Source organism: Leucopleurus acutus (genome assembly GCF_964270905.1).
Source record: "Leucopleurus acutus genome assembly, chromosome: 10".
NCBI classification, from domain to species: Eukaryota; Metazoa; Chordata; class Mammalia; order Artiodactyla; family Delphinidae; genus Leucopleurus; species Leucopleurus acutus.
Genome location: NC_139153.1, coordinates 52,465,887 through 52,489,607, shown reverse-complemented (window position 1 = coordinate 52,489,607; position 23,721 = coordinate 52,465,887). Strand labels below are relative to the sequence as shown.

At 42.9% G+C, this 23,721-nt stretch overlaps 1 protein-coding gene across 2 annotated transcripts in view; it reads right to left on the bottom strand.

The window, feature by feature from the left end:
• Window positions 1–23,721, bottom strand: part of GLB1 (galactosidase beta 1) — a 96,739-nt gene that overhangs the window by 41,189 nt on the left and 31,829 nt on the right. The window contains exons 6-10 of one of the 2 annotated variants that reach the window (XM_082849102.1): window positions 23,434–23,614; window positions 20,997–21,055; window positions 19,452–19,573; window positions 19,325–19,365; window positions 13,805–13,917 (exon numbers count right to left, since the gene is read on the bottom strand). In XM_082849102.1, coding sequence (XP_082705228.1) covers window positions 13,805–13,917; window positions 19,325–19,365; window positions 19,452–19,573; window positions 20,997–21,055; window positions 23,434–23,614 — 516 coding nt within the window. The remainder of the gene's footprint in view (window positions 1–13,804; window positions 13,918–19,324; window positions 19,366–19,451; window positions 19,574–20,996; window positions 21,056–23,433; window positions 23,615–23,721) is intronic. The other variant, XM_082849103.1, reaches the window with a different exon arrangement.

The following is a 23,721-nucleotide window of genomic DNA, read 5'->3' as shown; positions in this document are numbered from 1 at the left end:
TAAAAATAGAACTACCATACGACCCAGCAATCCCACTACTGGGCATATACCCTGAGAAAACCATAATTCAAAAAGAGTCAGGTACCACAATGTTCACTGCAGCTCTATTTACAATAGCCAGGTCATGGAAGCAATCTAAGTGTCCATCGACAGATGAATGGATAAAGAAGATGTGGCACATATATACAATGGAATATTACTCAGCCATAAAAAGAAACGAAACTGAGTTATTTGTAGTGAGGTGGATGGACCTAGAGTCTGTCATACAGAGTGAAGTAAGTTAGAAAGAGAAAAACAAATACCGTATGCTAACACATTTATATGGAATCTAAAAAACAAACAAACAAAAATGGTCATGAAGAACCTAGGGGCAAGACGGGAATAAAGACACAGACCTACTAGAGAATGGACTTGAGGACATGGGGAGGGGGAAGGGTAAGATGGGACAAAGTGAGAGAGTGGCATGGACATATATACACTACCAAATGTAAAATAGATAGCTAGTGGGAAGCAGCTGCATAGCACAGGGTGATCAGCTCGGTGCTTTGTGACCACCTAGAGGGGTGGGATAGGGAGGGTGGGAGGGAGGGAGATGCAAGAGGGAAGAGATATGGAGATATATGTATATGTATAACTGATTCACTTTGTTATAAAGCAGAAACTAACACACCATTGTAAAGCAGTTATACTCCAATAAAGATGTTAAAAAAAAAATGTTATGGGGCCAGGACCTGTCTACAGAAATTTCTTCCAAATATTACAGCTCATGCATGAAAGAATTGAGAGAGATCTCCCCAGTTTAGATAACAATCCTAAATATTCATATAACGCTATCAGTAACAAAATGTGAAACTTTCCTGTTTTTCTAAATTATCAATACTAAAAAACAAATTTCAATCAGTCACACTTGAGAGAGATTGCCAGTCTCTCTAGAGAAGATTACAAACATTGTTATCATCCGAAGAGACAATAAAACAGCATGCAGCCAAAAGAATATAAGGAAAGAAGGATGGCAGAGGTGTTTCAGTTAATAAAGCCAAAATATGTTCTTAAGTTTTGTGATGTTTGCAATTATTTTAATTTAAAAAATTTTAAATTTGTAATGATTTTTAAACAATTTTTGTTGGGGTATAGTTGATTAATATTGTGTTAATTTCAGGTGTACAGCAAAGTGAATCAGTTATACATATATCCACTCTTTTTTCTTTTTAGATTCTTTTCCCATATAGGCCATTACAGAGTATTGAGTAGAGTCCCTGTGCCATACAGCAGGTTCTTATTACTTATCTATTTTATATACAGTAGTGGGTATATGTCAATCCCAATCTCCCAATTTATCCCTCCCCCCACTTATCCCCTGGTAACGGTAAGTTTGTAATGATTTTTTTTTTTACTCATTTAAATATACATTCGCTTTTGGTGCCTCACTCAGTACCCTTTCTGAAATGTATATCTGACTATGTCACATGGTGTATTCAGCAGCATTAATGTTCTTGGTGAAGGAGGAGATAGCATCACCTATACCTTAAGGAGAAAGCATGGCAGTGCTGGTTCCCACTAGATGGGGAGAAGAGACCAGGATGTAAATAGAGAAGTGCAGATAATTAAAGGTCCAGTTGAGGTTGGAAGTACAAATCCCTGTTCCAGCCAGTCCACACTGAAGTTCACAGTCCTCCTGCCTGATTTCAGGGCCAGAGTGTGACAGCAGAATGGTCCAGGCCGGTGGATTGTGGAGCAGGCGCCCTTGAACAGCAGCAGAGGGCTATGGAGGGTGATGGTGAAAGACTCTAACAGCCATCAATCCTAAGAGCCAGGGAAGATCAAGAAAATGTGAAGGGTTGCAGGGGTTGGGGGAGGGGGCAGAAAGAAGTAGCTAAATATATGGGAGAATAAAAACGTGAGGTTATGATGAGGCCAAAGATTAGATGATGTTTTGTGCAAGAAAAGCACATGTAAATATCTGCTTTTAAATTTGACTTGGATTGTTTTTCCATGTTAAGCATAGAAAAGCTCATTATTTCAGAAGGTAAATGATTCTAAAAATAAACCTGCCACGGGCTTCCCTGGTGGCACAGTGGTTGAGAGTCCGCCTGCTGATGTAGGGGACACGGGTTCGTGCCCCGGTCCGGGAAGATCCCACATGCCGCGGAGCGGCTGGGCCCGTGAGCCATGGCCGCTAAGCCTCCGCGTCCGGAGCCTGTGCTCCGCAACGGGAGAGGCCACAACAGTGAGAGGCCGGCGTATCGCAAAAAAATAAATAAATAAAAAAAATAAACCTGCCAGCAACATCACTGAGAGGTATATACCCAAAGGAATCGAAAGCAGGGACTTGAACAGATACTTGTGCCCCAATGTTCAATGTAGTATCATTCAAAATAGCCAAAAGACGGAAACAACCCAAGTGTTCATCAAGAGATGAATGAGGTGGATAAACAAACTGTGGTATACAAGTTGTCCCTCTGTATCTGCAGAGTATTGATTTCAGGACCCCCACAGATACCAACATTCCAGGAAGCTCAAGGGACTTGAGTACATCTGCATATGTTCCGTGCACATTCTCTCATATATTTCACATCAGCTCTGCATTACTTATAATACCTAATACACTGTAAATGCTATGTAAATAGTCGTAAATACAATGTAAATGTTATGTGAAAAATTGCCCGCGTGCAACAGACTCAAGTTTTGCTTTTTGGAACTTCCTGTAATTTTTTTTTTTTTTTTTAATATTTTCAATCTGTAGTGGGTTGAGTCTGAGGATGTGGGACCCACAGATATGGAGGGCTGTCTGTATGTATACAATGAAGTATTATTCACCCACGAAAAGAAGTGAACTTCTGATACATGCTGTAACATGAACCTTGAAAACATTATGCTAAGTGAAATAAGTCAGACACAAAAGGAAAATATTGTATGGTTCCACTTTTGTGAAACATCTACAATATGCAAATTCACAGAGGCAGAAAGTAGACTAGCGCTTTCCGGTGGCTGAAAGGAGGGGGAAATGGGGAGTTATTGCATAATAGTTAGCGTTTCTGTCTGGGTGGATGAAAAGATTTTGTAAATAGATAATGGCGATGGTTACACAACATTATGAATGTAATTAATGCCACTGAACTGTACACTTAAAAATGGTTAAAATGAGGAGTTCCGGGAAGATGGCGGAAGAGTAAGACGCGGAGATCACCTTCCTCTCCACAGATACACCAGAAATACATCTACGCGTGGAACAACTCCTACGGAGCACCTACTGAACGCTGGCAGAAGACCTCAGACCTCCCAAAAGGCAAGGAACCCCCCACGTACCTGGTTAGGGCAAAAGAAAAAACTAAACAGAGACAAAAGAATAGGGACGGGTCCTGCACCAGCGGGAGAGAGCTGTGAAGGAGGAAAAGTGTCCACACACTAGGAGCCCCTTCGCGGGTGGAGACTTCGGGAGGCGGAGTGGGGGAGCTTGGGAGCCGCGGAGGAGAGCACAGCAACAGGGGTGCGGAGGGCAAAGCGGAGAGATTCCAGCGCAGAGGATCGGGCCGACCGGCACTCACCAGCCGAGAGGCTTGTCTGCTCGCCCGCCGGGGCGGGCGGGACTGGGAGCTGAGGCTCCGGCTTTTGTCGGAGCGCCGGGAGAGGACTGAGGTTGGCGGCGTGAACACAGCCTGCAGGGCGTTGGTGCGCCGCGGCTGGCCGGGAGAGAGTCTGGGGAGGGGTCTGGACCTGCCGAAGAGGCAAGAGACTTTTACGTCCCTCTTTGTTTCCTGGTGCACGAGGAGGGGGGATTGGGAACGCTGCTTGGGAGAGCTCCGGAGACGGGCGCGAGCCGCGGCTAAGAGTGCGGAGCCCAGAGACGGACATGGGACGCTAAGGCCGCTGCTGCCGCCGCCAGGAGGCCTGTGTGCGAGCGCAGGTCACTAGCCACACGCCCTTCCGGGGAGCCTGTGCAGCCCGCCGCTGCCGGGGTCCCGGGACCCGGGGACGGCTCCCCCGGGAGAGCGCACGGCGCGCCTCAGGCTGCAGCGTCACGCCGGCCTCTGCCGCTGCAGGCCCGCCCTGCACTCTGTGACCCTCCCTACCCCCCGGCCTGGGTGAGCCAGAGCCTCCGAATCAGCGGCTCCTTTAACCCCGTCCTGTGTGAGCAAAGAACAGACGCCCTCCGGCGACCTACACGCACAGGCGGGGCCAAATCCAAAGCTGAGCCCCTGGGAGCTGTGAGAACAAAGAAGAGAAAGGGAAATCTCTTCCAGCAGCCTCAGAAGCAGCGGATTAAAGCTCCACAATCAACTTGATATACCCTGCATCTGTGGAATACCTGAATAGACAACGAATCATCCCAAATTAAGGAGCCCTGTGGATGAAAGGCTCTTGGTGCTGCAGCCAGGACTCAGTGCTGTGCCTCTGAGGTGGGAGAGCCAACTTCAGGACACTGGTCCACAAGAGGCCTCCCAGCTGCACATAATATCAAACAGCAAAAATCTCCGAGAGATCTCCATCTCAACGCCAGCACCCAGCTTCACTCAACGACCAGCAAGCTACAGTGCTGGACATCCTATGCCAAACAACTAGCAAGACAGGAACACAACCCCACCCATTAGCAGAGAGGCTGCCAAAATCATAATAAGTCTACAGACACCCCAAAACACACCACCAGACGTGGACCTGCCCACCAGAAAGACAAGATCCAGCCTCATACACCAGAACACAGGCACTAGTACCCTCCACCAGGAAGCCTACACAACCCACTGAACCAACCTTAGCCACTGGGGACAGACTCAAAAAACAACAGGAACTACGAACCTTCAGCCTGCAAAAAAAAAAAAAAAAGGAGACCCCAAACACAGTAAGATAAGCAAAATGAAAAGACAGAAAAACACACAGCAGATGAAGGAGCAAGATAAAAACCCACCAGACCTAACAAATGAAGAGGAAATAGGCAGTCTACCTGAAAAAGAATTCAGAATAATGATAGTAAGGTTGATCCGAAATCTTGGAGATAGAATGGACAATAGAATGGACAAATTGCAAGAATCAGTTAACAAGGACCTAGAAGAACTAAAGATGAAACAAGCAACGATGAACAACACAATAAATGAAATTAAAAGTACTCTAGATGGGATCAATAGCAGAATAACTGAGGCAGAAGAACGGATAAGTGACCTGGAAGATAAAATAGTGGAAATAACTACTGCAGAGCAGAATAAAGAAAAAAGAATGAAAAGAACTGAGGACAGTCTCAGAGACCTCTGGGACAACATTAAACGCACCAACATTCGAATTATAGGGGTTCCAGAAGAAGAAGAGAAAAAGAAAGGGACTGAGAAAATATTTGAAGAGATTATAGTTGAAAACTTCCCTAATATGGGAAAGGAAATAGTTAATCAAGTCCAGGAAGCACAGAGAGTCCCATACAGGATAAATCCAAGGAGAAATACGCCAAGACACATATTAATCAAAATGTCAAAAATTAAATACAAAGAAAACATATTAAAAGCAGCAAGGGAAAAACAACAAATACCACACAAGGGAATCCCCATAAGGTTAACAGCTGATCTTTCAGCAGAAACTCTGCAAGCCAGAAGGGAGTGGCAGGACATATTGAAAGTGTTGAAGGAGAAAAACCTGCAACCAAGATTACTCTACCCAGCAAGGATCTCATTCAGATTTGATGGAGAAATTAAAACCTTTACAGACAAGCAAAAGCTGAGAGAGTTCAGCACCACCAAACCACCTCTACAACAACTGCTAAAGGAACTTCTCTAGGCAAGAAACACAAAAGAAGGAAAGGACCTACAATAACAAACCCAAAACAATGAAGAAAATGGGAATAGGAACACACATATCGATAATTACCTTAAATGTAAATGGACTAAATGCTCCCACCAAAAGACACAGATTGGCTGAATGGATACAAAAACAAGACCCATATATTTGCTGTCTACAAGAGACCCACTTCAGACCTAGAGACACATACAGACTGAAAGTAAGGGGATGGAAAAAGGTATTTCATGCAAGTGGAAACCAAAAGAAAGCTGGAGTAGCAATTCTCATATCAGACAAAATAGACTTTAAAACAAAGACTATTAGAAGAGACAAAGAAGGACACTACATAATGATCAAGGGATCAATCCAAGAGGAAGATATAACAATTGTAAATATTTATGCACCCAACATAGGTGCACCTCAATACATAAGGCAAATACTGACAACCATAAAAGGGGAAATCGACAGTAACACATTCATAGTAGGGGACTTTAACACCCCACTTTCACCAATGGACAGATCATCCAAAATGAAAATAAATAAGGAAACACAAGCTTTAAATGATACATTAAACGAGATGGAGTTAATTGATATTTATAGGACATTCCATCCAAAAACAACAGAATACACATTTTTCTCAAGTGCTCATGGAACATTCTCCAGGATAGATCATATCTTGGGTCACAAATCAAGCCTTGGTAAATTTAAGAAAATTGAAATTGTATCAAGTATCTTTTCTGACCACAACGCCATGAGACTAGATATCAATTACAGGAAAAGATCTGAAAAAAATACAAACACATGGAGGCTAAACAATACACTACTTAATAATGAAGATATCACTGAAGAAATCAAAGAGGAAATCAAAAAATACCTAGAAACAAATGACAATGGAGACACAACGACCCAAAACCTGTGGGATGCAGCAAAAGCAGTTCTAAGGGGGAAGTTTATAGCAATACAAGCCCACCTTAAGAAGCAGGAAGCATCTCGAATAAACAACCTAACCTTGCACCTCAAGCAATTAGAGAAAGAAGAACAAAAAAACCCCAAAGCTAGCAGAAGGAAAGAAATCATAAAAATCAGATCAGAAATAAATGAAAAAGAAATGAAGGAAACAATAGCAAAGATCAATAAAACTAAAAGCTGGTTCTTTGAGAAGATAAACAAAATAGATAAACCACTAGCCAGACTCATCAAGAAAAAAAGGGAGAAGACCCAAATCAATAGAATTAGAAATGAAAAAGGAGAGGTAACAACTGACACTGCAGAAATAAAAGAGATCATGAGAGATTACTACAAGCAACTCTATGCCAATAAAATGGACAATCTGGAAGAAATGGACAAATTCTTAGAAAGGCACAACCTGCCAAGACTGAATCAGGAAGAAATAGAAAATATGAACAGACCAATCACAAGCACTGAAATTGAAACTGTGATTAAAAATCTTCCAACAAAGAAAAGCCCAGGACCAGATGGCTTCACAGGCGAATTCTATCAAACATTTAGAGAAGAGCTAACACCTATCCTTCTCAAACTCTTCCAAAATATAGCAGAGGGAGGAACACTCCCAAACTCCTTCCACGAGGCCACCATCACCTTGATACCAAAACCAGACAAGGATGTCACAAAGAAAGAAAACTACAGGCCAATATCACTGATGAACATAGATGCAAAAATCCTCAACAAAATACTAGCAAACAGAATCCAACAGCACATTAAAAAGATCATACACCATGATCAAGTGGGGTTTATTCCAGGAATGCAAGGATTCTTCAATATACGCAAATCTATCAATGTGACAAACTGTATTAATAAACTGAAGGAGAAAAACCATATGATCATCTCAATAGATGCAGAGAAAGCTTTTGACAAAATTCAACACCCATTTATGATAAAAACCCTGCAGAAAGTAGGCATAGAGGGAACTTTCCTCAACATAATAAAGGCCATATATGACAAGCCCACAGCAAACATCATCCTCAATGGTGAAAAACTGAAAGCATTTCCACTAAGATCAGGAACAAGACAAGGTTGCCCACTCTCACCACTCTTATTCAACATAGTTTTGGAAGTTTTAGCCACAGCAATCAGAGAAGAAAAGGAAATAAAAGGAATCCAAATCGGAAAAGAAGAAGTAAAGCTGTCACTGTTTGCAGATGACATGATCCTATACATAGAGAACCCTAAAGATGCTACCAGAAAACTACTAGAGCTAATCAATGAATTTGGTAAAGTGGCAGGATACAAAATTAATGCACAGAAATCTCTGGCATTCCTATATACTAATGATGAAAAATCTGAAAGTGAAATCAAGAAAACACTCCCATTTACCATTGCAACAAAAAGAATAAAATATCTAGGAATAAACCTACCTAAGGAGACAAAAGATCTGTATGCAGAAAATTATAAGACACTGATGAAAGAAATTAAAGATGATACAAATAGATGGAGAGATATACCATGTTCTTGGATTGGAAGAATCAACATTGTGAAAATGACTCTACTACCGAAAGCAATCTATAGATTCAATGCAATCCCTATCAAACTACCACTGGCAATTTTCACAGAACTAGAACAAAAAATTTCGCAATTTGTATGGAAACACAAAAGACCCCGAATAGCCAAAGCAATCTTGAGAACGAAAGAAGGAACTGGAGGAATCAGGCTCCCAGACTTCAGACTATACTACAAAGCTACAGTTATCAAGACGGTATGGTACTGGCACAAAAACAGAAAGATAGATCAATGGAACAGGATAGAAAGCCCAGAGATAAACCCACGCACATATGGTCACCTTATCTTTGACAAAGGAGGCAGAAATGTACAGTGGAGAAAGGACAGCCTATTCAATAAGTGGTGCTGGGAAAACTGGACAGCTACATGTAAAAGTATGAAATTAGATCACTCCCTAACACCGTACACAAAAATAAGCTCAAAATGGATTAAAGACCTAAATGTAAGGCCAGAAACTATCAAACTCTTAGAGGAAAACATAGGCAGAACACTCTATGACATAAATCACAGCAAGGTCCTTTTTGACCCACCTCCTAGAGAAATGGAAATAAAAACAAGAGTAAACAAATGGGACCTAATGAAACTTAAAAGCTTTTGTGCAGCAAAGGAAACCATAAAGAAGACCAAAAGACAACCCTCAGAATGGGAGAAAATATTTGCAAATGAAGCAACTGACAAAGGATTGATCTCCAAAATTTATAAGCAGCTCATGCAGCTTAATAACAAAAAAACAAACAACCCAATCCAAAAATGGGCAGAAGACCTAAATAGACATTTCTCCAAAGAAGATATACAGAGTGCCAACAAACACATGAAAGAATGCTCAACATCACTAATCATGAGAGAAATGCAAATCAAAACTACAATGAGATATCATCTCACACCAGTCAGAATGGCCATGATCAAAAAATCTAGAAACAATAAATGCTGGAGAGGGTGTGGAGAAAAGGGAACCCTCTTACACTGTTGGTGGGAATGTAAATTGATACAGCCACTGTGGAGAACAGTATGGAGGTTCCTTAAAAAGCTACAAATAGAACTACCATATGACCCAGCAATCCCACTACTGGGCATATACCCTGAGAAAACCATAATTCAAAAAGAGTCATGTACCAAAATGTTCATTGCAGCTCTATTTACAATAGCCCAGAGATGGAAACAACCTAAGTGTCCATCATCGGATGAATGGATAAAGAAGATGTGGCACATATATACAATGGAATATTACTCAGCCATAAAAAGAGACGAAATTGAGCTATTTGTAATGAGGTGGATAGACCTAGAGTCTGTCATACAGAGTGAAGTAAGTCAGAAAGAGAGAGACAAATACCGTATGCTAACACATATATATGGAATTTAAAAAAAAAAAAATGTCATGAAAAACCTAGGGGTGAAACAGGAATAAAGACACAGACTTACTAGAGAATGGACTTGAGGCTATGGGGAGGGGGAAGGGTAAACGGTGACAAAGCGATAAAGACGCATGGACATATATACACTACCAAACGTAAGGTAGATAGCTAGTGGGAAGCAGCCGCATAGCACAGGGAGATCAGCTCGGTGCTTTGTGACCGCCTGGAGGGGTGGGATAGGGAGGGTGGGAGGGAGGGAGACGCAAGCGGGAAGAGATATGGGAATATATGTATATATATAACTGATTCATTTTGTTGTGAAGCTGAAACTAACATACCATTGTAAAGCAATTATACTCCAATAAAGATGTTAAAAAAAAAATGGTTAAAATGACAAATTTTGTTATATATATTTTATCACAATTAAAAAAAATTAACATACAAAACCCACTGAATTGTGTACTTTAAATGGATGAAGTCTATGGTATGTGATTTATATCTAAATAAATCTGTTTAAAAATAAACAAACCTGAAGTGGTTTGTGAGATGCGGCAACAGAGTGTAAAAGAAATAAGTCCACAGGCACTACAATAAAATCAAAGAAATCAGTAACTTAAAAAGGGAAGTACAATGGAATATTCATGTACAATTTAAAGAGACAAAAAAATTAAATATAGTGTATGTGGATGCATGCATTTGTGGTAAAAAAAATCCCAAAAATGTGTGTGAAAGATAAATACTATTCCTCCTCCTCCCTCTGAGGAGGGAGGAGAAGAAACAGGAAATAAACCCAGCTTTATCTGTGATGTATTATTTTCTTAAAAAATCAGAAGCAAAGATTTCATAATAACCTGTGTTAAATCTAGGTACCAGGTACATGGATGTGTGTGACTTTATTTTATATATTTAACATTTTTTAAGTAGGTTATATTTTAAAGACAAATATATATCATAATATTTCTCACAAGAAAATAAAAGACTCCTTTTATAATGATATTAGTATTAGAAACATAGAATATTTGGGAATAAACATATTAAGAAATGGACAGGGACTATTTTAATAAAACTTTAAAACAAGAAGGACATCAGAGAAGACTTGAATAGATAGAAAGGCATTTTCTTAGCTAAGACTCAATATTGTAAATATCACCCCTAATTTGATGTATAAACTTAAAACATCAACAGGTATCTCGAGTTTTTGTTTTGTTTTGAAGTTGATAGAATAATATGAAAGTTTACATAGAAAAGTAAACTTGCAGGAATAGCCGGGGAAATACTGAAAGACTAAAGATGGAAGACTAATCCTACCAGATAATAAAACATTGTAAAGGTAACAATTAAAACAGTTTGGTATTAATAAAAGAGAAAAAAAGCCAATAACATTGGGCTTCCCTGGTGGCGCAGTGGTTGAGAGTCCGCCTGCCGATGCAGGGGACACGGATTCGTGCCCCGGTCCGGGAAGATCCCACATGCCGTGGAGCGGCTGGGCCCGTGAGCCATGGCCGCTGGGCCTGCGCGTCTGGAGCCTGTGCTCCGCAACGGCAGAGGCCACAACAGTGAGAGGCCCGCATACCGCAAAACAAAAAACAAGCACAGCTAACCTATGGTGATAGGGGTCAATGGGAGGTCAATGACCAGAAAGAGCATGAGGGGAGCTTCTGGGGGGCTGTGTGTTGGTTCCAGGGGTTCACGTTGTTCTATACTGAGTTGTATTTTTGGGGGAGTACATATTTCACACTTCAATAGGTAACCACTAAAAGAATAAAAATATAGTGAATAACATCCAAACTAGGGTGGGAGGGAGATGAAATAAGGAAACAAAAATAAGCAGTTCAAAAGAAAGTAATAAGGGAAGACAAAACAGAAGAGCTGGACAAATAGATTATTATAAGATGGTTGAAATGAATTGATGTGTATCAAGAATTATAATGAATGACAATGAACAAGTGCACCAGTTAAAAGATAAAAATGTTCAAACTAGATTTTTTAAAAATCCAGCTATATCCTGTTTATAAGGGACACGTTTTAAATTTTTTTTTTAATTGAAGTAACGTTGATTTACAATGTTGTGTTAAGTTCTGCTGTACAGCAAAGTGATTCAGTTATACATATACATTCTTTTTTATATTCATTTCCATTATGGATTATCACAGGATATTGAATACAGTTCCCCGTGCTATACAGCAGGACCTTGTTGTTTATCCATTCTGTATATAACAGTTTGCATCTGCTAATCTCAAACTCCCAATCTATCCCTCCCTCCCCCTTGGCAACCATAAGTCTGTTCTCTACGTCCGTTGAGTCTGTTTCGGGACACGTGTTTTTCTAAAAAGGATATAAAAAGGTTGAAATTAAAGCACTGTGAAAGGTATACGAGATAAATACTAACCAAAAGAATGCAGGTAGTATTAGTATCAGACAAAACAGACTTTAAGGCAAAAAGCATTATCAGAGATAGATGACTTCCATATAATGACACTAAAAGCTGTAATTCTCAATCTACATACTAATAACATGGCCTCAAAAACTGACAGAACTACAAGAAGAAATACATAAACACAACTCTCTCAATAACTGATACAATAAACTGACCAAAAAATTTAGGAAGGATATCAAAGATATCAGCAGAACCATTAATAAGCTTAATCTAATGAACACATATACAGATTATAGCCAACAATTACAAAACATGAAGTCTTTTCGAGAATACACAGTATATTTGTTCATATTGGTATAGGCCAGGCTCTACCGAGAGGTTCAAGAAACTTCAAGGGATTGGTATCATGCACACTACATTCTCCAACCACAATGCAAATATGTGAGAAACCAACAGACTAGAAAAATATTTATGTTTAATAATTTAAAAACTCACTTCTGCACATCTGAAGGGTCAAAGAGAAATCAAAATAGGCATGTTTAAAAGCAAACAATAATAAATATATTACATATCAAAACTTATGATATGGTACCATAGCAGTACTTGAAGGAAATGTACAGACTTGAGTATTTATATTAGAAAAGAAAAGAAAAAAGCCCAGTTTAAAAAGCTAAGCTTCAAATAAAGGAAGGAAATAATAAAGATAGGAATAGAGAGCTCTGAAACAGAGAACAAACGTACAAGACAGAACTTGGGAGTCATCGCTCTAAATTCTACAGAGATTAAACCCACAATAAAAATCACACGAGCAACATTTTAACCACACATCTGGAAACGTAGATCAAATGGACAAACTCTAAGAGTAGTTAAGTATAGATCATATTTTTCAATATGTTTAAAATTTTTCATAATATAACTAACACTTAGGCTTAAACGGAGACTACAGCATACTTAAAACTAACAGAAAAAAAAAAGTCCATACCATTTATAGGCAGAAAATCTTTGTTTTTTAACTTCAAAACTCAGGTGACTGAGCAGAAAAACTGTGGGTTTTTTTTTAAAGCCACACAGAGACAGGAAACCCCACCTGGGTGCGTTAGATGCCTCAAAGGTCACAACGTTAGCAAGGACTAAGCATTCAGGTGTCAGGCCCGGAGGAAACAGCAATCACTTGCCCCAAATAGAAAAATGAAGCATTGCTGACAGCTCACATTTGTACTGTGTTCAGAATGCCCACGGATTTTCTTTCCTGCGTACTTATGTGGACACACATTTTCTTCTGTTTAGTATGAATAATAGTATAAATGGCCACCGCTTACTGGACAACAGATGTGTCAGGGCTGTACCGGAGGCCTTACCTGTGTTCTTTTTAATCCTTACAACGTACTGTGGAGCACCTTGCTGACAGGCTCACTTTTTTTTTTTTTTTTTTTTTTTTTTGCCATACGCGGGCCTCTCACTGTTGTGGCCTCTCCCGTTGCAGAGCACAGGCTCCAGAAGTGCAGGCTCAGTGGCCATGGCTCACGGGCCCAGCCGCTCCGCGGCATGTGGGATCCTCCCGGACCAGGGCACGAACCCGTGTCCCCTGCATCGGCAGGCGGCCTCTCAACCACTGCGCCACCAGGGAAGCCCTCAGGCTCACTCTTAATCGGGTGGGACAAAGACTCAAGGCCAAGTCTTGCTCATGCTTCCCTTCATCCGTCCTTTTAAACACAAAGGCACCAGGAAGTTGTCTACAGCGCACTGTGAGTCCCGGGCAGGCTCTGGCCCAGGCCAGCCCCTGCAGCCCGTACAAAGCACTCACCTGCTGAATAACATCCCGCACAGCAAAATACTTCTCACTGAGGTCCCCGGCCTCGCTCAGGGGGGCATCGTAGTCGTAGCTGGTGGGCTGTGCTTGGTAGGGCGAGTTGGCCCCTGCAAGACAAAAGCGTGCCACTAACTACTACGGAAGGCCTTCCCCTGGGAAAAGTTCTTTGGGATTCATGGCTTGGCATTGTGGAGGGAGAAAATAAGGAACACATTAGAGTCAGCTGTTAAGTGACACAGAGGTGGCCCTCAGGAGGCAAGGTTTAGAGAAACGAGTTTCTTCCTGCAAGTGGCCCTCGCCAAGCTCTTAGAGCCTACAGAGCACCTTCCCCATCCACTCTCTCAGCGACCCCAGCAGACAGCCCTGTCACTGGACAAGCAGGGCCTCTGAAGCTCCCCACAACCCCCCTGGACATCTCACAACCAGCAACAGCAAGACTATGGCATGACTCACACGTCTGACTGTTAACCCTGCAGCCGTGATCTTGTTCATCACCTCACGTGTGGCTGAGAAAAGGTCCATGGTGGACACACAGTTTTCTGGGCCCAGGATCAGCAGCAAACAACTAAGGGGCTATCAGACCAAACAAACTGGGAGATGACTGCAGACACACATCAGCCCACTGAAAGTCAAGTGTAACCTTGGGCGTTTGTAATGTCTGCAAAGAGTTGGGGGGGGGGTGCTGTGGTGTGCCTCTCACATTGACTCACTCATTCCCCCAGTTACCGGGAGTGCTTGCTGAAGACGGCTCTCAGATGTGCCCCTCTCTGGTGACATCTGCTGGGCCGCCTTGCCCAAGATTACACCCCTTCTGGGATCGCCCACATCCAAAGATTGACCAGTGCAGGGACATAAAAGCCCAGTCCCCTTGCCTCAAAGGGCCATCCCAGCTCCAGAGCTCCCTCTAGAATCAGCTGAGCCACTTTTGAGACTGCATCACTGCCCAGCTTCTCCTTCTGCCCAATCCTGACTCTGGTGTTGCCGCTGGAAGCACATCCCAATAAACTTGTGCCAGGAAGTCTCAGAGTCCGTTTCCCAGGGAACGTGACCCGCCACAGAGACTAATAAATAATGGCAATACTGTGGATGCAAAAAGCAAACAGCGTTGCAATTATTGTCCAAGGGGCACAGTCTAGACCAGTGGGCCCCAGCCTTGTCACAGGTGATATTCACAGATAGGAGACTCTGCAAATTTGGGCAGTGACCCTGTGTCAGTACAACTTGCCCTGGCCTGAGAGTCACGTGGAGAGCTCGTTAAAACACACTCCTTAGCCCAACCTGGGATTCTGACTCAGCAGGGATAGGGTCCGTCCTGAGACTCTGCATTTCTAAGCAAGCTCCCAGGTGACACTGACGCTGCCTTTTGCAGACCAGCAAAGCTCCATGCCACCCCTTTCTCTTCTACTCCAGAGAGCGTTTTGCAGAGCAAGTGTGTGAAAGAATAAAGTTATTTTAGGATAATCTTATATCCAATCTAATTTTTAAGTAAATGAGGCACAAAATCTGACAGTTCACTATGATTTAGTAACAAATTCCTTGGAGTGATCCCACAGCTCACGAATGATGGAGCCGCCCTGGGTGATCCTACTGGTGGCGGGGTTGACAGATGAGGGAGGCCAAGGATCAGGTCATCCCCCAAAGACTGTCTAATCTTGTCTAATCTGTTCAATGCACAGAATCTACATTTTGAAAGACCTGGACCACTCAACCAATTGAATTGATCCAGTCATATTACTTTTACTCTCCTGCCTCTGGGAACACCTATGTTAAAACACATCCTTTGCTGTGAGGTGCAAAGAAAAGAAAAACCACATCCCTTGCTGCAAGGAGCTCACCTTCTCCTTTATGGTCCCTCCTCTCGCTCAGTGTGGCAGCGACCTCGCTCGACTAGACCAAGGGCATCCTAGTGGTAGGCATGGCCTTGTTTACCCGAGGCCCCTGCAGAGCCATGCATGAGAAGGAGCTCTGTGAAGGAGTGTCAACAAGTGTGAACACCCAGAAACATACTTTACGGGCCAAGGGAACCCAGGCTGGGAAGTTGGCCAACGGGTTACAGGACAGACTGGAAAACTAAGTGTGTGCAGTTCTACCAGCAGAATCTTCCTCTGGATGTTTCAGATCCCCACAGGGCAGTGTCCTAGGGAAACAGTGCTGCCTTCAGCCTCCTCTGGCCACGCTGGGGAGTGTGAGGTAGGAAGACAAGAGAACTGGCAGGATGTACCGCTCCTCAGCTTTGCAGGGTGTGTGAGGAGGAGAGGACAGCCTGGCTCCCGTGCGGATACATGAGCACAGAGTGGGCGCCTATCTGCACAGCATGGGCAGCTATTGTGGGCAGGAACGCAGTGAGCACCTGAGCCAGAAAACCTGAGGTTTTCTCCCATGCTGTCCTCTGGGAAGCTGGCCCGAAGAACTGCAGCCAAAAGCACAGACTGCTCACCCCCTCGCCCAACTCCTGCAAAGAGACCGGGCAACAGGGCAGGAGAGAGAGGCCCGCAAACACAGAGGGACTGGTTTGGGGGTTGGAAACACAGGCTTCAGGCTGCAAGGAGTTATCCAAAGAGCGGTGACCAGCTTTCCAAGGCCTGAGTTTGAGCCTAGGCTCCACTCTCTGCCAACTGAATGGGAATTTTGTGGACTTTTTTGGTACCCTGCTTTTCTTATCTGTAAAGTGGGTCCATAATCCCCAGCCCAGATGAGACTGCTATGAGGACTAAATGGGAAAACAGAGGCAGAAAAGAGCCTTGTATTGTTTATGGCAGGGTCAGGGGCAAGGGACAGGATTAAGGACAACTTCTGAGTGGTAGTTTTATACATGTAAATTTTATTTATTTATTTTTAAAATTTTTATTGAAGTATAGTTGATTTACAATGTTGTATTAGCTTCAGGTGTACAGCAAAGTGAATCAGTTATTATACGTAAATTTTAAAAAAGAATGTATTGGGACTTCCCTGGTGGCGCAGTGGTTGAGAATCTGCCTGCCAATGCAGGGGACACCGGTTTGATCCCTGGTCTGGGAAGATCCCACATGCCGCGGAGCAACTAAGCTAGTGTGCCACAACTACTGGACCTGCGCCCTACAGCCCACGAGCCACAACTACTGAGTCCGCGTGCCACAACTACTGAAGCCCACACACCTAGAGCTCAAGGTCTGCAGCGGGAGAGGCCACCGCAATGAGAAGCCCGTGCACCGCAACGAAGAGTAGGCCCCGCTTGCCGCAACTGGGGAAAGCCCATGCGCAGCAACTAAGACCCAACGACGAAGACCCAATGCAGCCAAAAATAAATAAATAAATATATTTAAAAAAAAAAAGAATGTATTGTTTTCAATAAAATAATAGGATATAGAAAATTGTTTCATGAACTGTAAAGTTTCAAACAATATCAGCCTTTATTCCTGGATTGGTGACTGGTCTTGGTTCCATGGATGGAAGCTAGGAGGAATCCCTACTTTCTGAATGCAAAAGGCATCACAAAATCTGAAGTGTTTCTAAGGGGAAGACAGACACAGGGCTGATCTAACTTCAATTACCAACCTTGGCACTCTACTATCTTTTAAGAAATGACATTTGAACTTTGCATTATCTCCATTTTTTGGCTCTAAAAATAATATTAATAATACTTTAACCAAAGTCTTCTCCTTGACCATCCTGCCCTGCACAAAAGATAGCAGTCTGAAGAAGAAACTTCATTAAGAGCTGATAGCGTCCAATTACTAACACCAGGAGACTGAGGTCCAATTAGGCTTCCAAAACTCAACTGTAAAGCATCCTCAATGACTCCTAGAGGAAAATGCAGATGTGGAGAGATGTGGGGAATGAGGTTTAGAGAAAAGCAATATAGGATGGTTTGTCTTTGCAAAAGTCAATGGCAATGAAGAGAATTTTACCATAATTTTTCCTACTAAAAAAAAAATGACCATATAGGCCATATAGGAATGTAAAATGGTGCAGCTGCTTTAGAAAACACTGTGGCAGTTCCTCTAACTCTAAGTATAGAGTTAGTTACCATATGAACCAGCAATCCCACTCCTAGGTGTACAGCCAAAAGAACTGAAACAGGGGTTCAAACAAATACTTACACATAGGTAATATTACACATAGGTAATAACGTTCATAGGAACATTATTCATAATGGCCCAAAAGAGGGAACATCCCAAATGTCCATCAGTTGATGAATGGATAAACAAAATGTGTATATCCACACAACAGAATATTATTCAGCAATAAAAAGGAACGAAGTCCTGATACACAGTACAATATAGATGAACCTTGAGAAGATTATGCTGAATGCAAGAAGTCAAACACAAAAGACCACAAACTGTATGGTTCCCTTCGTATGAAATGTCCAGAATAAGCAAATCCATAGAGACAGAGAGTAGACTAGTGGCTGCCAGGGGCTGGGAGGAGGGAGAGTGGGGCGTTTCTTGGGTACGAGGTTTCTTTTTGGGGTAATGAAAATGTTCTGGAATTAGATGGTGATAATGGCTGCACAAGTTTGTGATAAACTAAACACCACTGAATCGTGTACTTTAAAATCATGAATTTATTTATTTATTTTTTGGGCCATACCATGTGGCTTGTGGGGTCTTAGTTTCCCGACCAAGGATCAAACCCAGGCCTTCGGCAGTGAGAGCGCGGAGTCCTAACCACTGGACAGCCAGGAAATTCCCCAAATCATGAATCTTATGGTATGTGAATTATATCTCAACAAAACAAAGTGTTTTTTTTAAAAAAAAAGAGAAGAAAAAGACCAGAATATATGAACAAGTAAGTTATAGCCAGAGACTATGACCTGCCCGACTAGCTTGATTTAAAACAATACCTTCTAAATGTACAAGTTATGTCTCTTAAATTTTTTTTTAAGGAAGAATGATTTTTTGACCTACTGTATAGCCAGAGAACTATACTCAATATTTTACAATAACCTATTAGGGAAAAGAATCTGAAAAACAATACATATCTATATATTTATATCTATCTATATCTGAATCACTTTGCTGTACATCTGAAACTACCACAACACTGTAAATCAACTATACTTCAATAAAATAAAAAAAGAAAAGAAAACTTTGAAAGATTCGTATTTACGTAAGAAAAATATTCCATTTCTATGATTCTATAACACTTTTGTAAATTAAATGAAAATTCTGCATTAAATTTTAAAAGAACAAGTAATTTGTGAGCATCTCAAACAAGTATAGAAGGGTAATTTATAATCATCAAATGCAGTTCCTCATTTATATAACATTGATTATTTCATAACACCTGGATACTCAATTTTTTTAAATCAGTTCTCAATAGAAAAGTAAATTCAACATTTCTCTCCTCTTCTTAATAAATAAAAGAAAAATTATTTTTTAAATTATATATGCAATTCTTATATATTAGAAAATTTGGGAGAAAGCAAGCAAAAATAGAAAATAACAATTGTCCATAGGCACACCCCTCCAAAAATCAAAGCACCAAAAACATTTTAGGATTAGATTCTACAAACAGATGTTAAATTGCTCTTACCATTCCAATAGGCAAAATTCGTGCCACCTATAAACATGTACCTACAAGGAAACAAGAGAACAGACAGTACTTCACCATGAGCCCACAGCTACGGAGAACAGCCTCCCCTCTGAAAAATAACACTCACATGTTCACACTGGCCCCTCGGGAAAGAATATCGTGAAGGGAGGAAGCCACCGTTTTAGTCTTGACTGTTGAGTGAGGTTGGCCCCAATGGTCTAACCAGCCAGTGTAGAATTCAGAATTGACCTGAAAAGAGAAAGGAATATGGAGCTTAGGATAGACTTAAGACCTTTACATGCTGGGCTTCTCAGTAACTACTGCCCTAGGTTCTCTACCGAGGAACAGGTGGGGAGAGGAGCTGACATTTACTACTTTACCTGGAGCTGGGGGACCAATGAGGACATCCCATATAGCATTGCCTAAACTCAGGTCTCAGGTGTGGACAATACAGGTGTCCCTGAAAAGTTGTACCTGCATCAAAATCTTGTTTACCAATCCTCAGTTTGAATATGGTAGGAAAGTTTGTTGGGCAAAAGAATCAGATGACAAAATGTTTATAAAATAACTAGCTCCAAATTCACCCTTTGTGTGAATCTAGATTTTCAGATCTCAGGTTGACTTAAAGTGAGGTAGACTTGTCCAAATATTCTGCCAGGCAGGCCCCAAGCGCTTCATGTTTCTGTTGGGCATGACCCTGCCAAGCCCTTGATCTTAGAAGGAAAGAGAAATCTGGACGTGTTCTGGGGACTTCTTGTCTCAGACTCCAGGAAATAGCTCCACCCGGAGTCTGGGAACTCGGGTTCTGCATGGCTCACGAAGCAGAGACCAGGTTCAGAAAAGGCTGCTTTGTACAAAGGTGGGTACACAGGGGGGGCAGCCTGACTTGCTGCACAGAAGGCACAGGATATTCCCCCTTACACGGGGTCAAGTGACAAGAACAACTGCCACAACTGCAAGGAGAAGGGAAGCACAGAGAGGGCTGCATCATTGATGGGCTGAGCACACCTGCCAGGACCTGGCCTCCGTCTCCACCTCCCAGGTGCCTTCACGGCATGTCACAGAGCCCCGCGGCTCCCAGAGTGGTCAGCAACCCTACCTCCCCGTGTCACCTGGTTGCTTGTCAGAAATGCAGAATCTCAATCCCCTCCCAGACCCAACAGATCAACGTTTGCGTTTTAGCAAGAGTCCCACGTGATTTGTAAGCACACTAAAGGTGGAGAAGCTCTGTCACAAAGAGCTTTCAAGAAACACAGACCTGAACACAGATCCTGGCCCTGCCACTCACCAGCTATACGACCCTGGGCAAGTGACATGGCCTCTGAGTTTCACTGAAAATGGAGACAATGATACTACCTATGAGAGCTGGCACAATGACCAAATACGATGAGGTATGCAAAAGCGCAGAGCCTGATGGAGGCGGGATGTTCACTTTGGTCCCCATTCTGCCCCCCTCCAGTGCAGGGCCTCAGTGTCAAGTAGCAGCACTGCTTCTGCTGTTTCCCATGTGTCCAGAAGGGGGTCTCTACACTCCCATCAGCTGCTGACCTCAGACTCAGAGAAACCAAGGATCCATTCCCACCCTCCGCAGCAGTTAATCGATCTCTCCCAGCAGCGGTAATGAAGTTAGTACAAGCAAACAGTCTCCCCAGGCCTCACGCCTGATTCTTACCAAGGGTCCTTTGGGTTCACTCTTCCTCTGGATTAGGAAAGCAGCTGTGACGTTGACACCTGAAAAATGAGAGGGAGAAGAACGGTCAGCCATGGGAATGACAAGAAGTTAAATAAAAAGATTCCTTCGTAGGACTTGCGCCTGAGGCCCCCGCCCTTCCCCACACCCCCAGGGGCTTGCACACCTCCAAGCTAGCTTTAGGTGGGGACTCAGGCCATCCATTTGACGGACCGTGGGGACCACAGAATGATGCTTCCTCTGTGAACAGTGCTCGGGCCTCTCCTGACTGCTTTCCTTTGGGAGATCACGGCACAGGCTTTGTGCTTCTGTGTCCCCGGCACCTGGACACACGGCTGGTCTCTCTCTCTCTCTCTCTCTCTCTCTGTCATTCCAGACCACTCGTGAACTCAATTTTTTCTTCTGAAATATTCCATTAGGATGCCTGTATCTCATCTTGCTTCCCATGACTCTGTTCTCCCCTCCACCTCTAAAGAGAGAAGGGGTTTCTCCCCAGAGAGGTAATGGGCTGCTTTACATCAGTGAACACGCACAGTGCTTCCCAGCCAGAGCAGAGGACACCCTGACCCCACATTGCACAGTCCAGTTCCCGCAGTCGGTGTCCCAGCGTGAAAGGGACACCAGCCAAGTCTCCAAAACCCCCCTGCTCTTGGACAAGCCTTGGGCTTCTCTGTAAGGCCAGCTTTCAGGAGGGAATGTGCTGATCAAGAAAGAATGGAATCTCATTTATTTTATGGCTGTAAATTTCTCACTATTAAGCATTCAGTAGCTTCCAGATCTTTAAATGCTGCTCTCAGGCGCCTCTCCTGGGATCTGACCCCAGGCACTGCCCCTCTTGCACACAAATGAATAAAGCTACCACAGCCCCACCTGCCTCAGGCACACTGGTCTTGAGTGTCTGTCCTTGAACCCACAGAAGAAGCATTATTTGTATGTGCTGTCACCCTACATACAAATAATGCTTACAACTAACTCATAATAATCTTCAATTTGTTCCTCCCAACAGAAAAATACTGTGCTTTTTCATCACTGTGTTGGGAAGTGTGCCAAAGCAGGACGAAACCAGCATGCCACTTCCTGTGCAGCTCTTTGTAGATGAGTTATTTCATCGCCAAATGCTCTGAGCAACGTACCATGTTTCTAGAAACACTCAATTCACTCAGAGCCAGTTACTTCCTTGTTGGTAGGGTAGAAGAATCTTTTTAAAAATGCAACTTCAGTTTTCTGTACATCCTTCTCAAAAGAAGGCAACGCTGGGTATGTGTCTCATCCCTCAGATGGGAGAACAGCGGGATCCTTCTGCTACTTGAAAAGCTGGTCTTTTTGGGCGGGGCAGTAACTTTTCATTTTGAAATAATTTCAAACTTACAGAAAAGCTGTGAGAATAGTACAAAGAGCTCATCTTCCCTTCACCCATGTTCCCCAATTGTTAACATTTTCCCACATTCATCAGGTTTTCCCTCTCTATATGAATATACATATTTTTTTCTGAGCCATTTGAGAATAATTTGCAGACAGAATGGCCCCTTACCCCTAGATACTTCAGTGTGTATCCCCTAAGGGCAAGGGCATTCTTTAAATAAACAGAATACAATGATAAAAAACAGGAAATTAACATGGATAGAATACTATTATCTAATCTAAAGGCTTTATTCAAAGACTTCAATTGTCTCAATAATGTCCTTCATAACAACAACAAAGGAAAAAAAAAAACACGGAAAAAAAAAGTCCAGGATCACACACTGCATTTAGCTGCCATGCCTTTTATGAAAGCTGCTCTCAACCTACATGAAGATTTCTTAATGTCACACAGCCCGAAGCATCCCAGCCCTCCTTTCATGTGTGGAACCTCAGCAGCTTACACAGCACTAATGCATCAGGAAGACGATTTTTTGTAGCATCTGCCAAACCACCTCCGGCCCATCACAGTTCCCAGCCTTATGAGTTTATGTAGAAAGAAAACGGAAGTACCAGGTAAGTTCCCCGAAACCCAGGACTGGCCTCAGAGTTCACGATGGCCACGACCCAGCCCGAGCATCCAGCCACGACTCGGGGGACAGGGGGAGCAGGGAAGAGCAGCACATCCCAGACAGAGCCTGAAAGGTGGAGCTCCTCAACCTGGAACTGCTCCTGGCAGGCAGCCCCTAAGAGAACAGGACTCCAGGCTGCAGCCAGCTCCGCCAGGGCTGGAAATGGAGCTCCTGACCTAAGGGCCAGCTCAGCTGACATAAAATGATCTCTGCAATGGAGGGGTGCATTATCAGGTGTTCTATTTTACCCATTACCAAATACAGGAAAATCTGGGAAATCTCACTCGATATGCCCTTGCCACTTGAACAACAGATGCCTAGAATGACCGATGGAGTAAAAAGCCCAAACCTGCCTGCTCAGCTGGGTTTCTGTGACTGTAGACACCAACCTGCTCCAAAGTCCACGGTGGCATAGAGCCCCTGTAGTGCCCCGCACTGCAGGAGGCTCTCATGCGCCCCGTCCGTGGTGAACAGAAGCACGTCCTCGCCCAGGTGGTAGTGGAAACGCTTCTGCAGGAAACGCAGGTAGTTGTAATCACAGGTATAGTAGCTGCCATATTCATTTTCAACCTGCAAATTTAAAGAGAGGAGGGAAAGAAATCAGGAGACTCCAACGTCCGAAGGCAAGCTTTTGCTTAGAGAAACTACCTGCACATCTCTGAGATGACAAGGCTTAG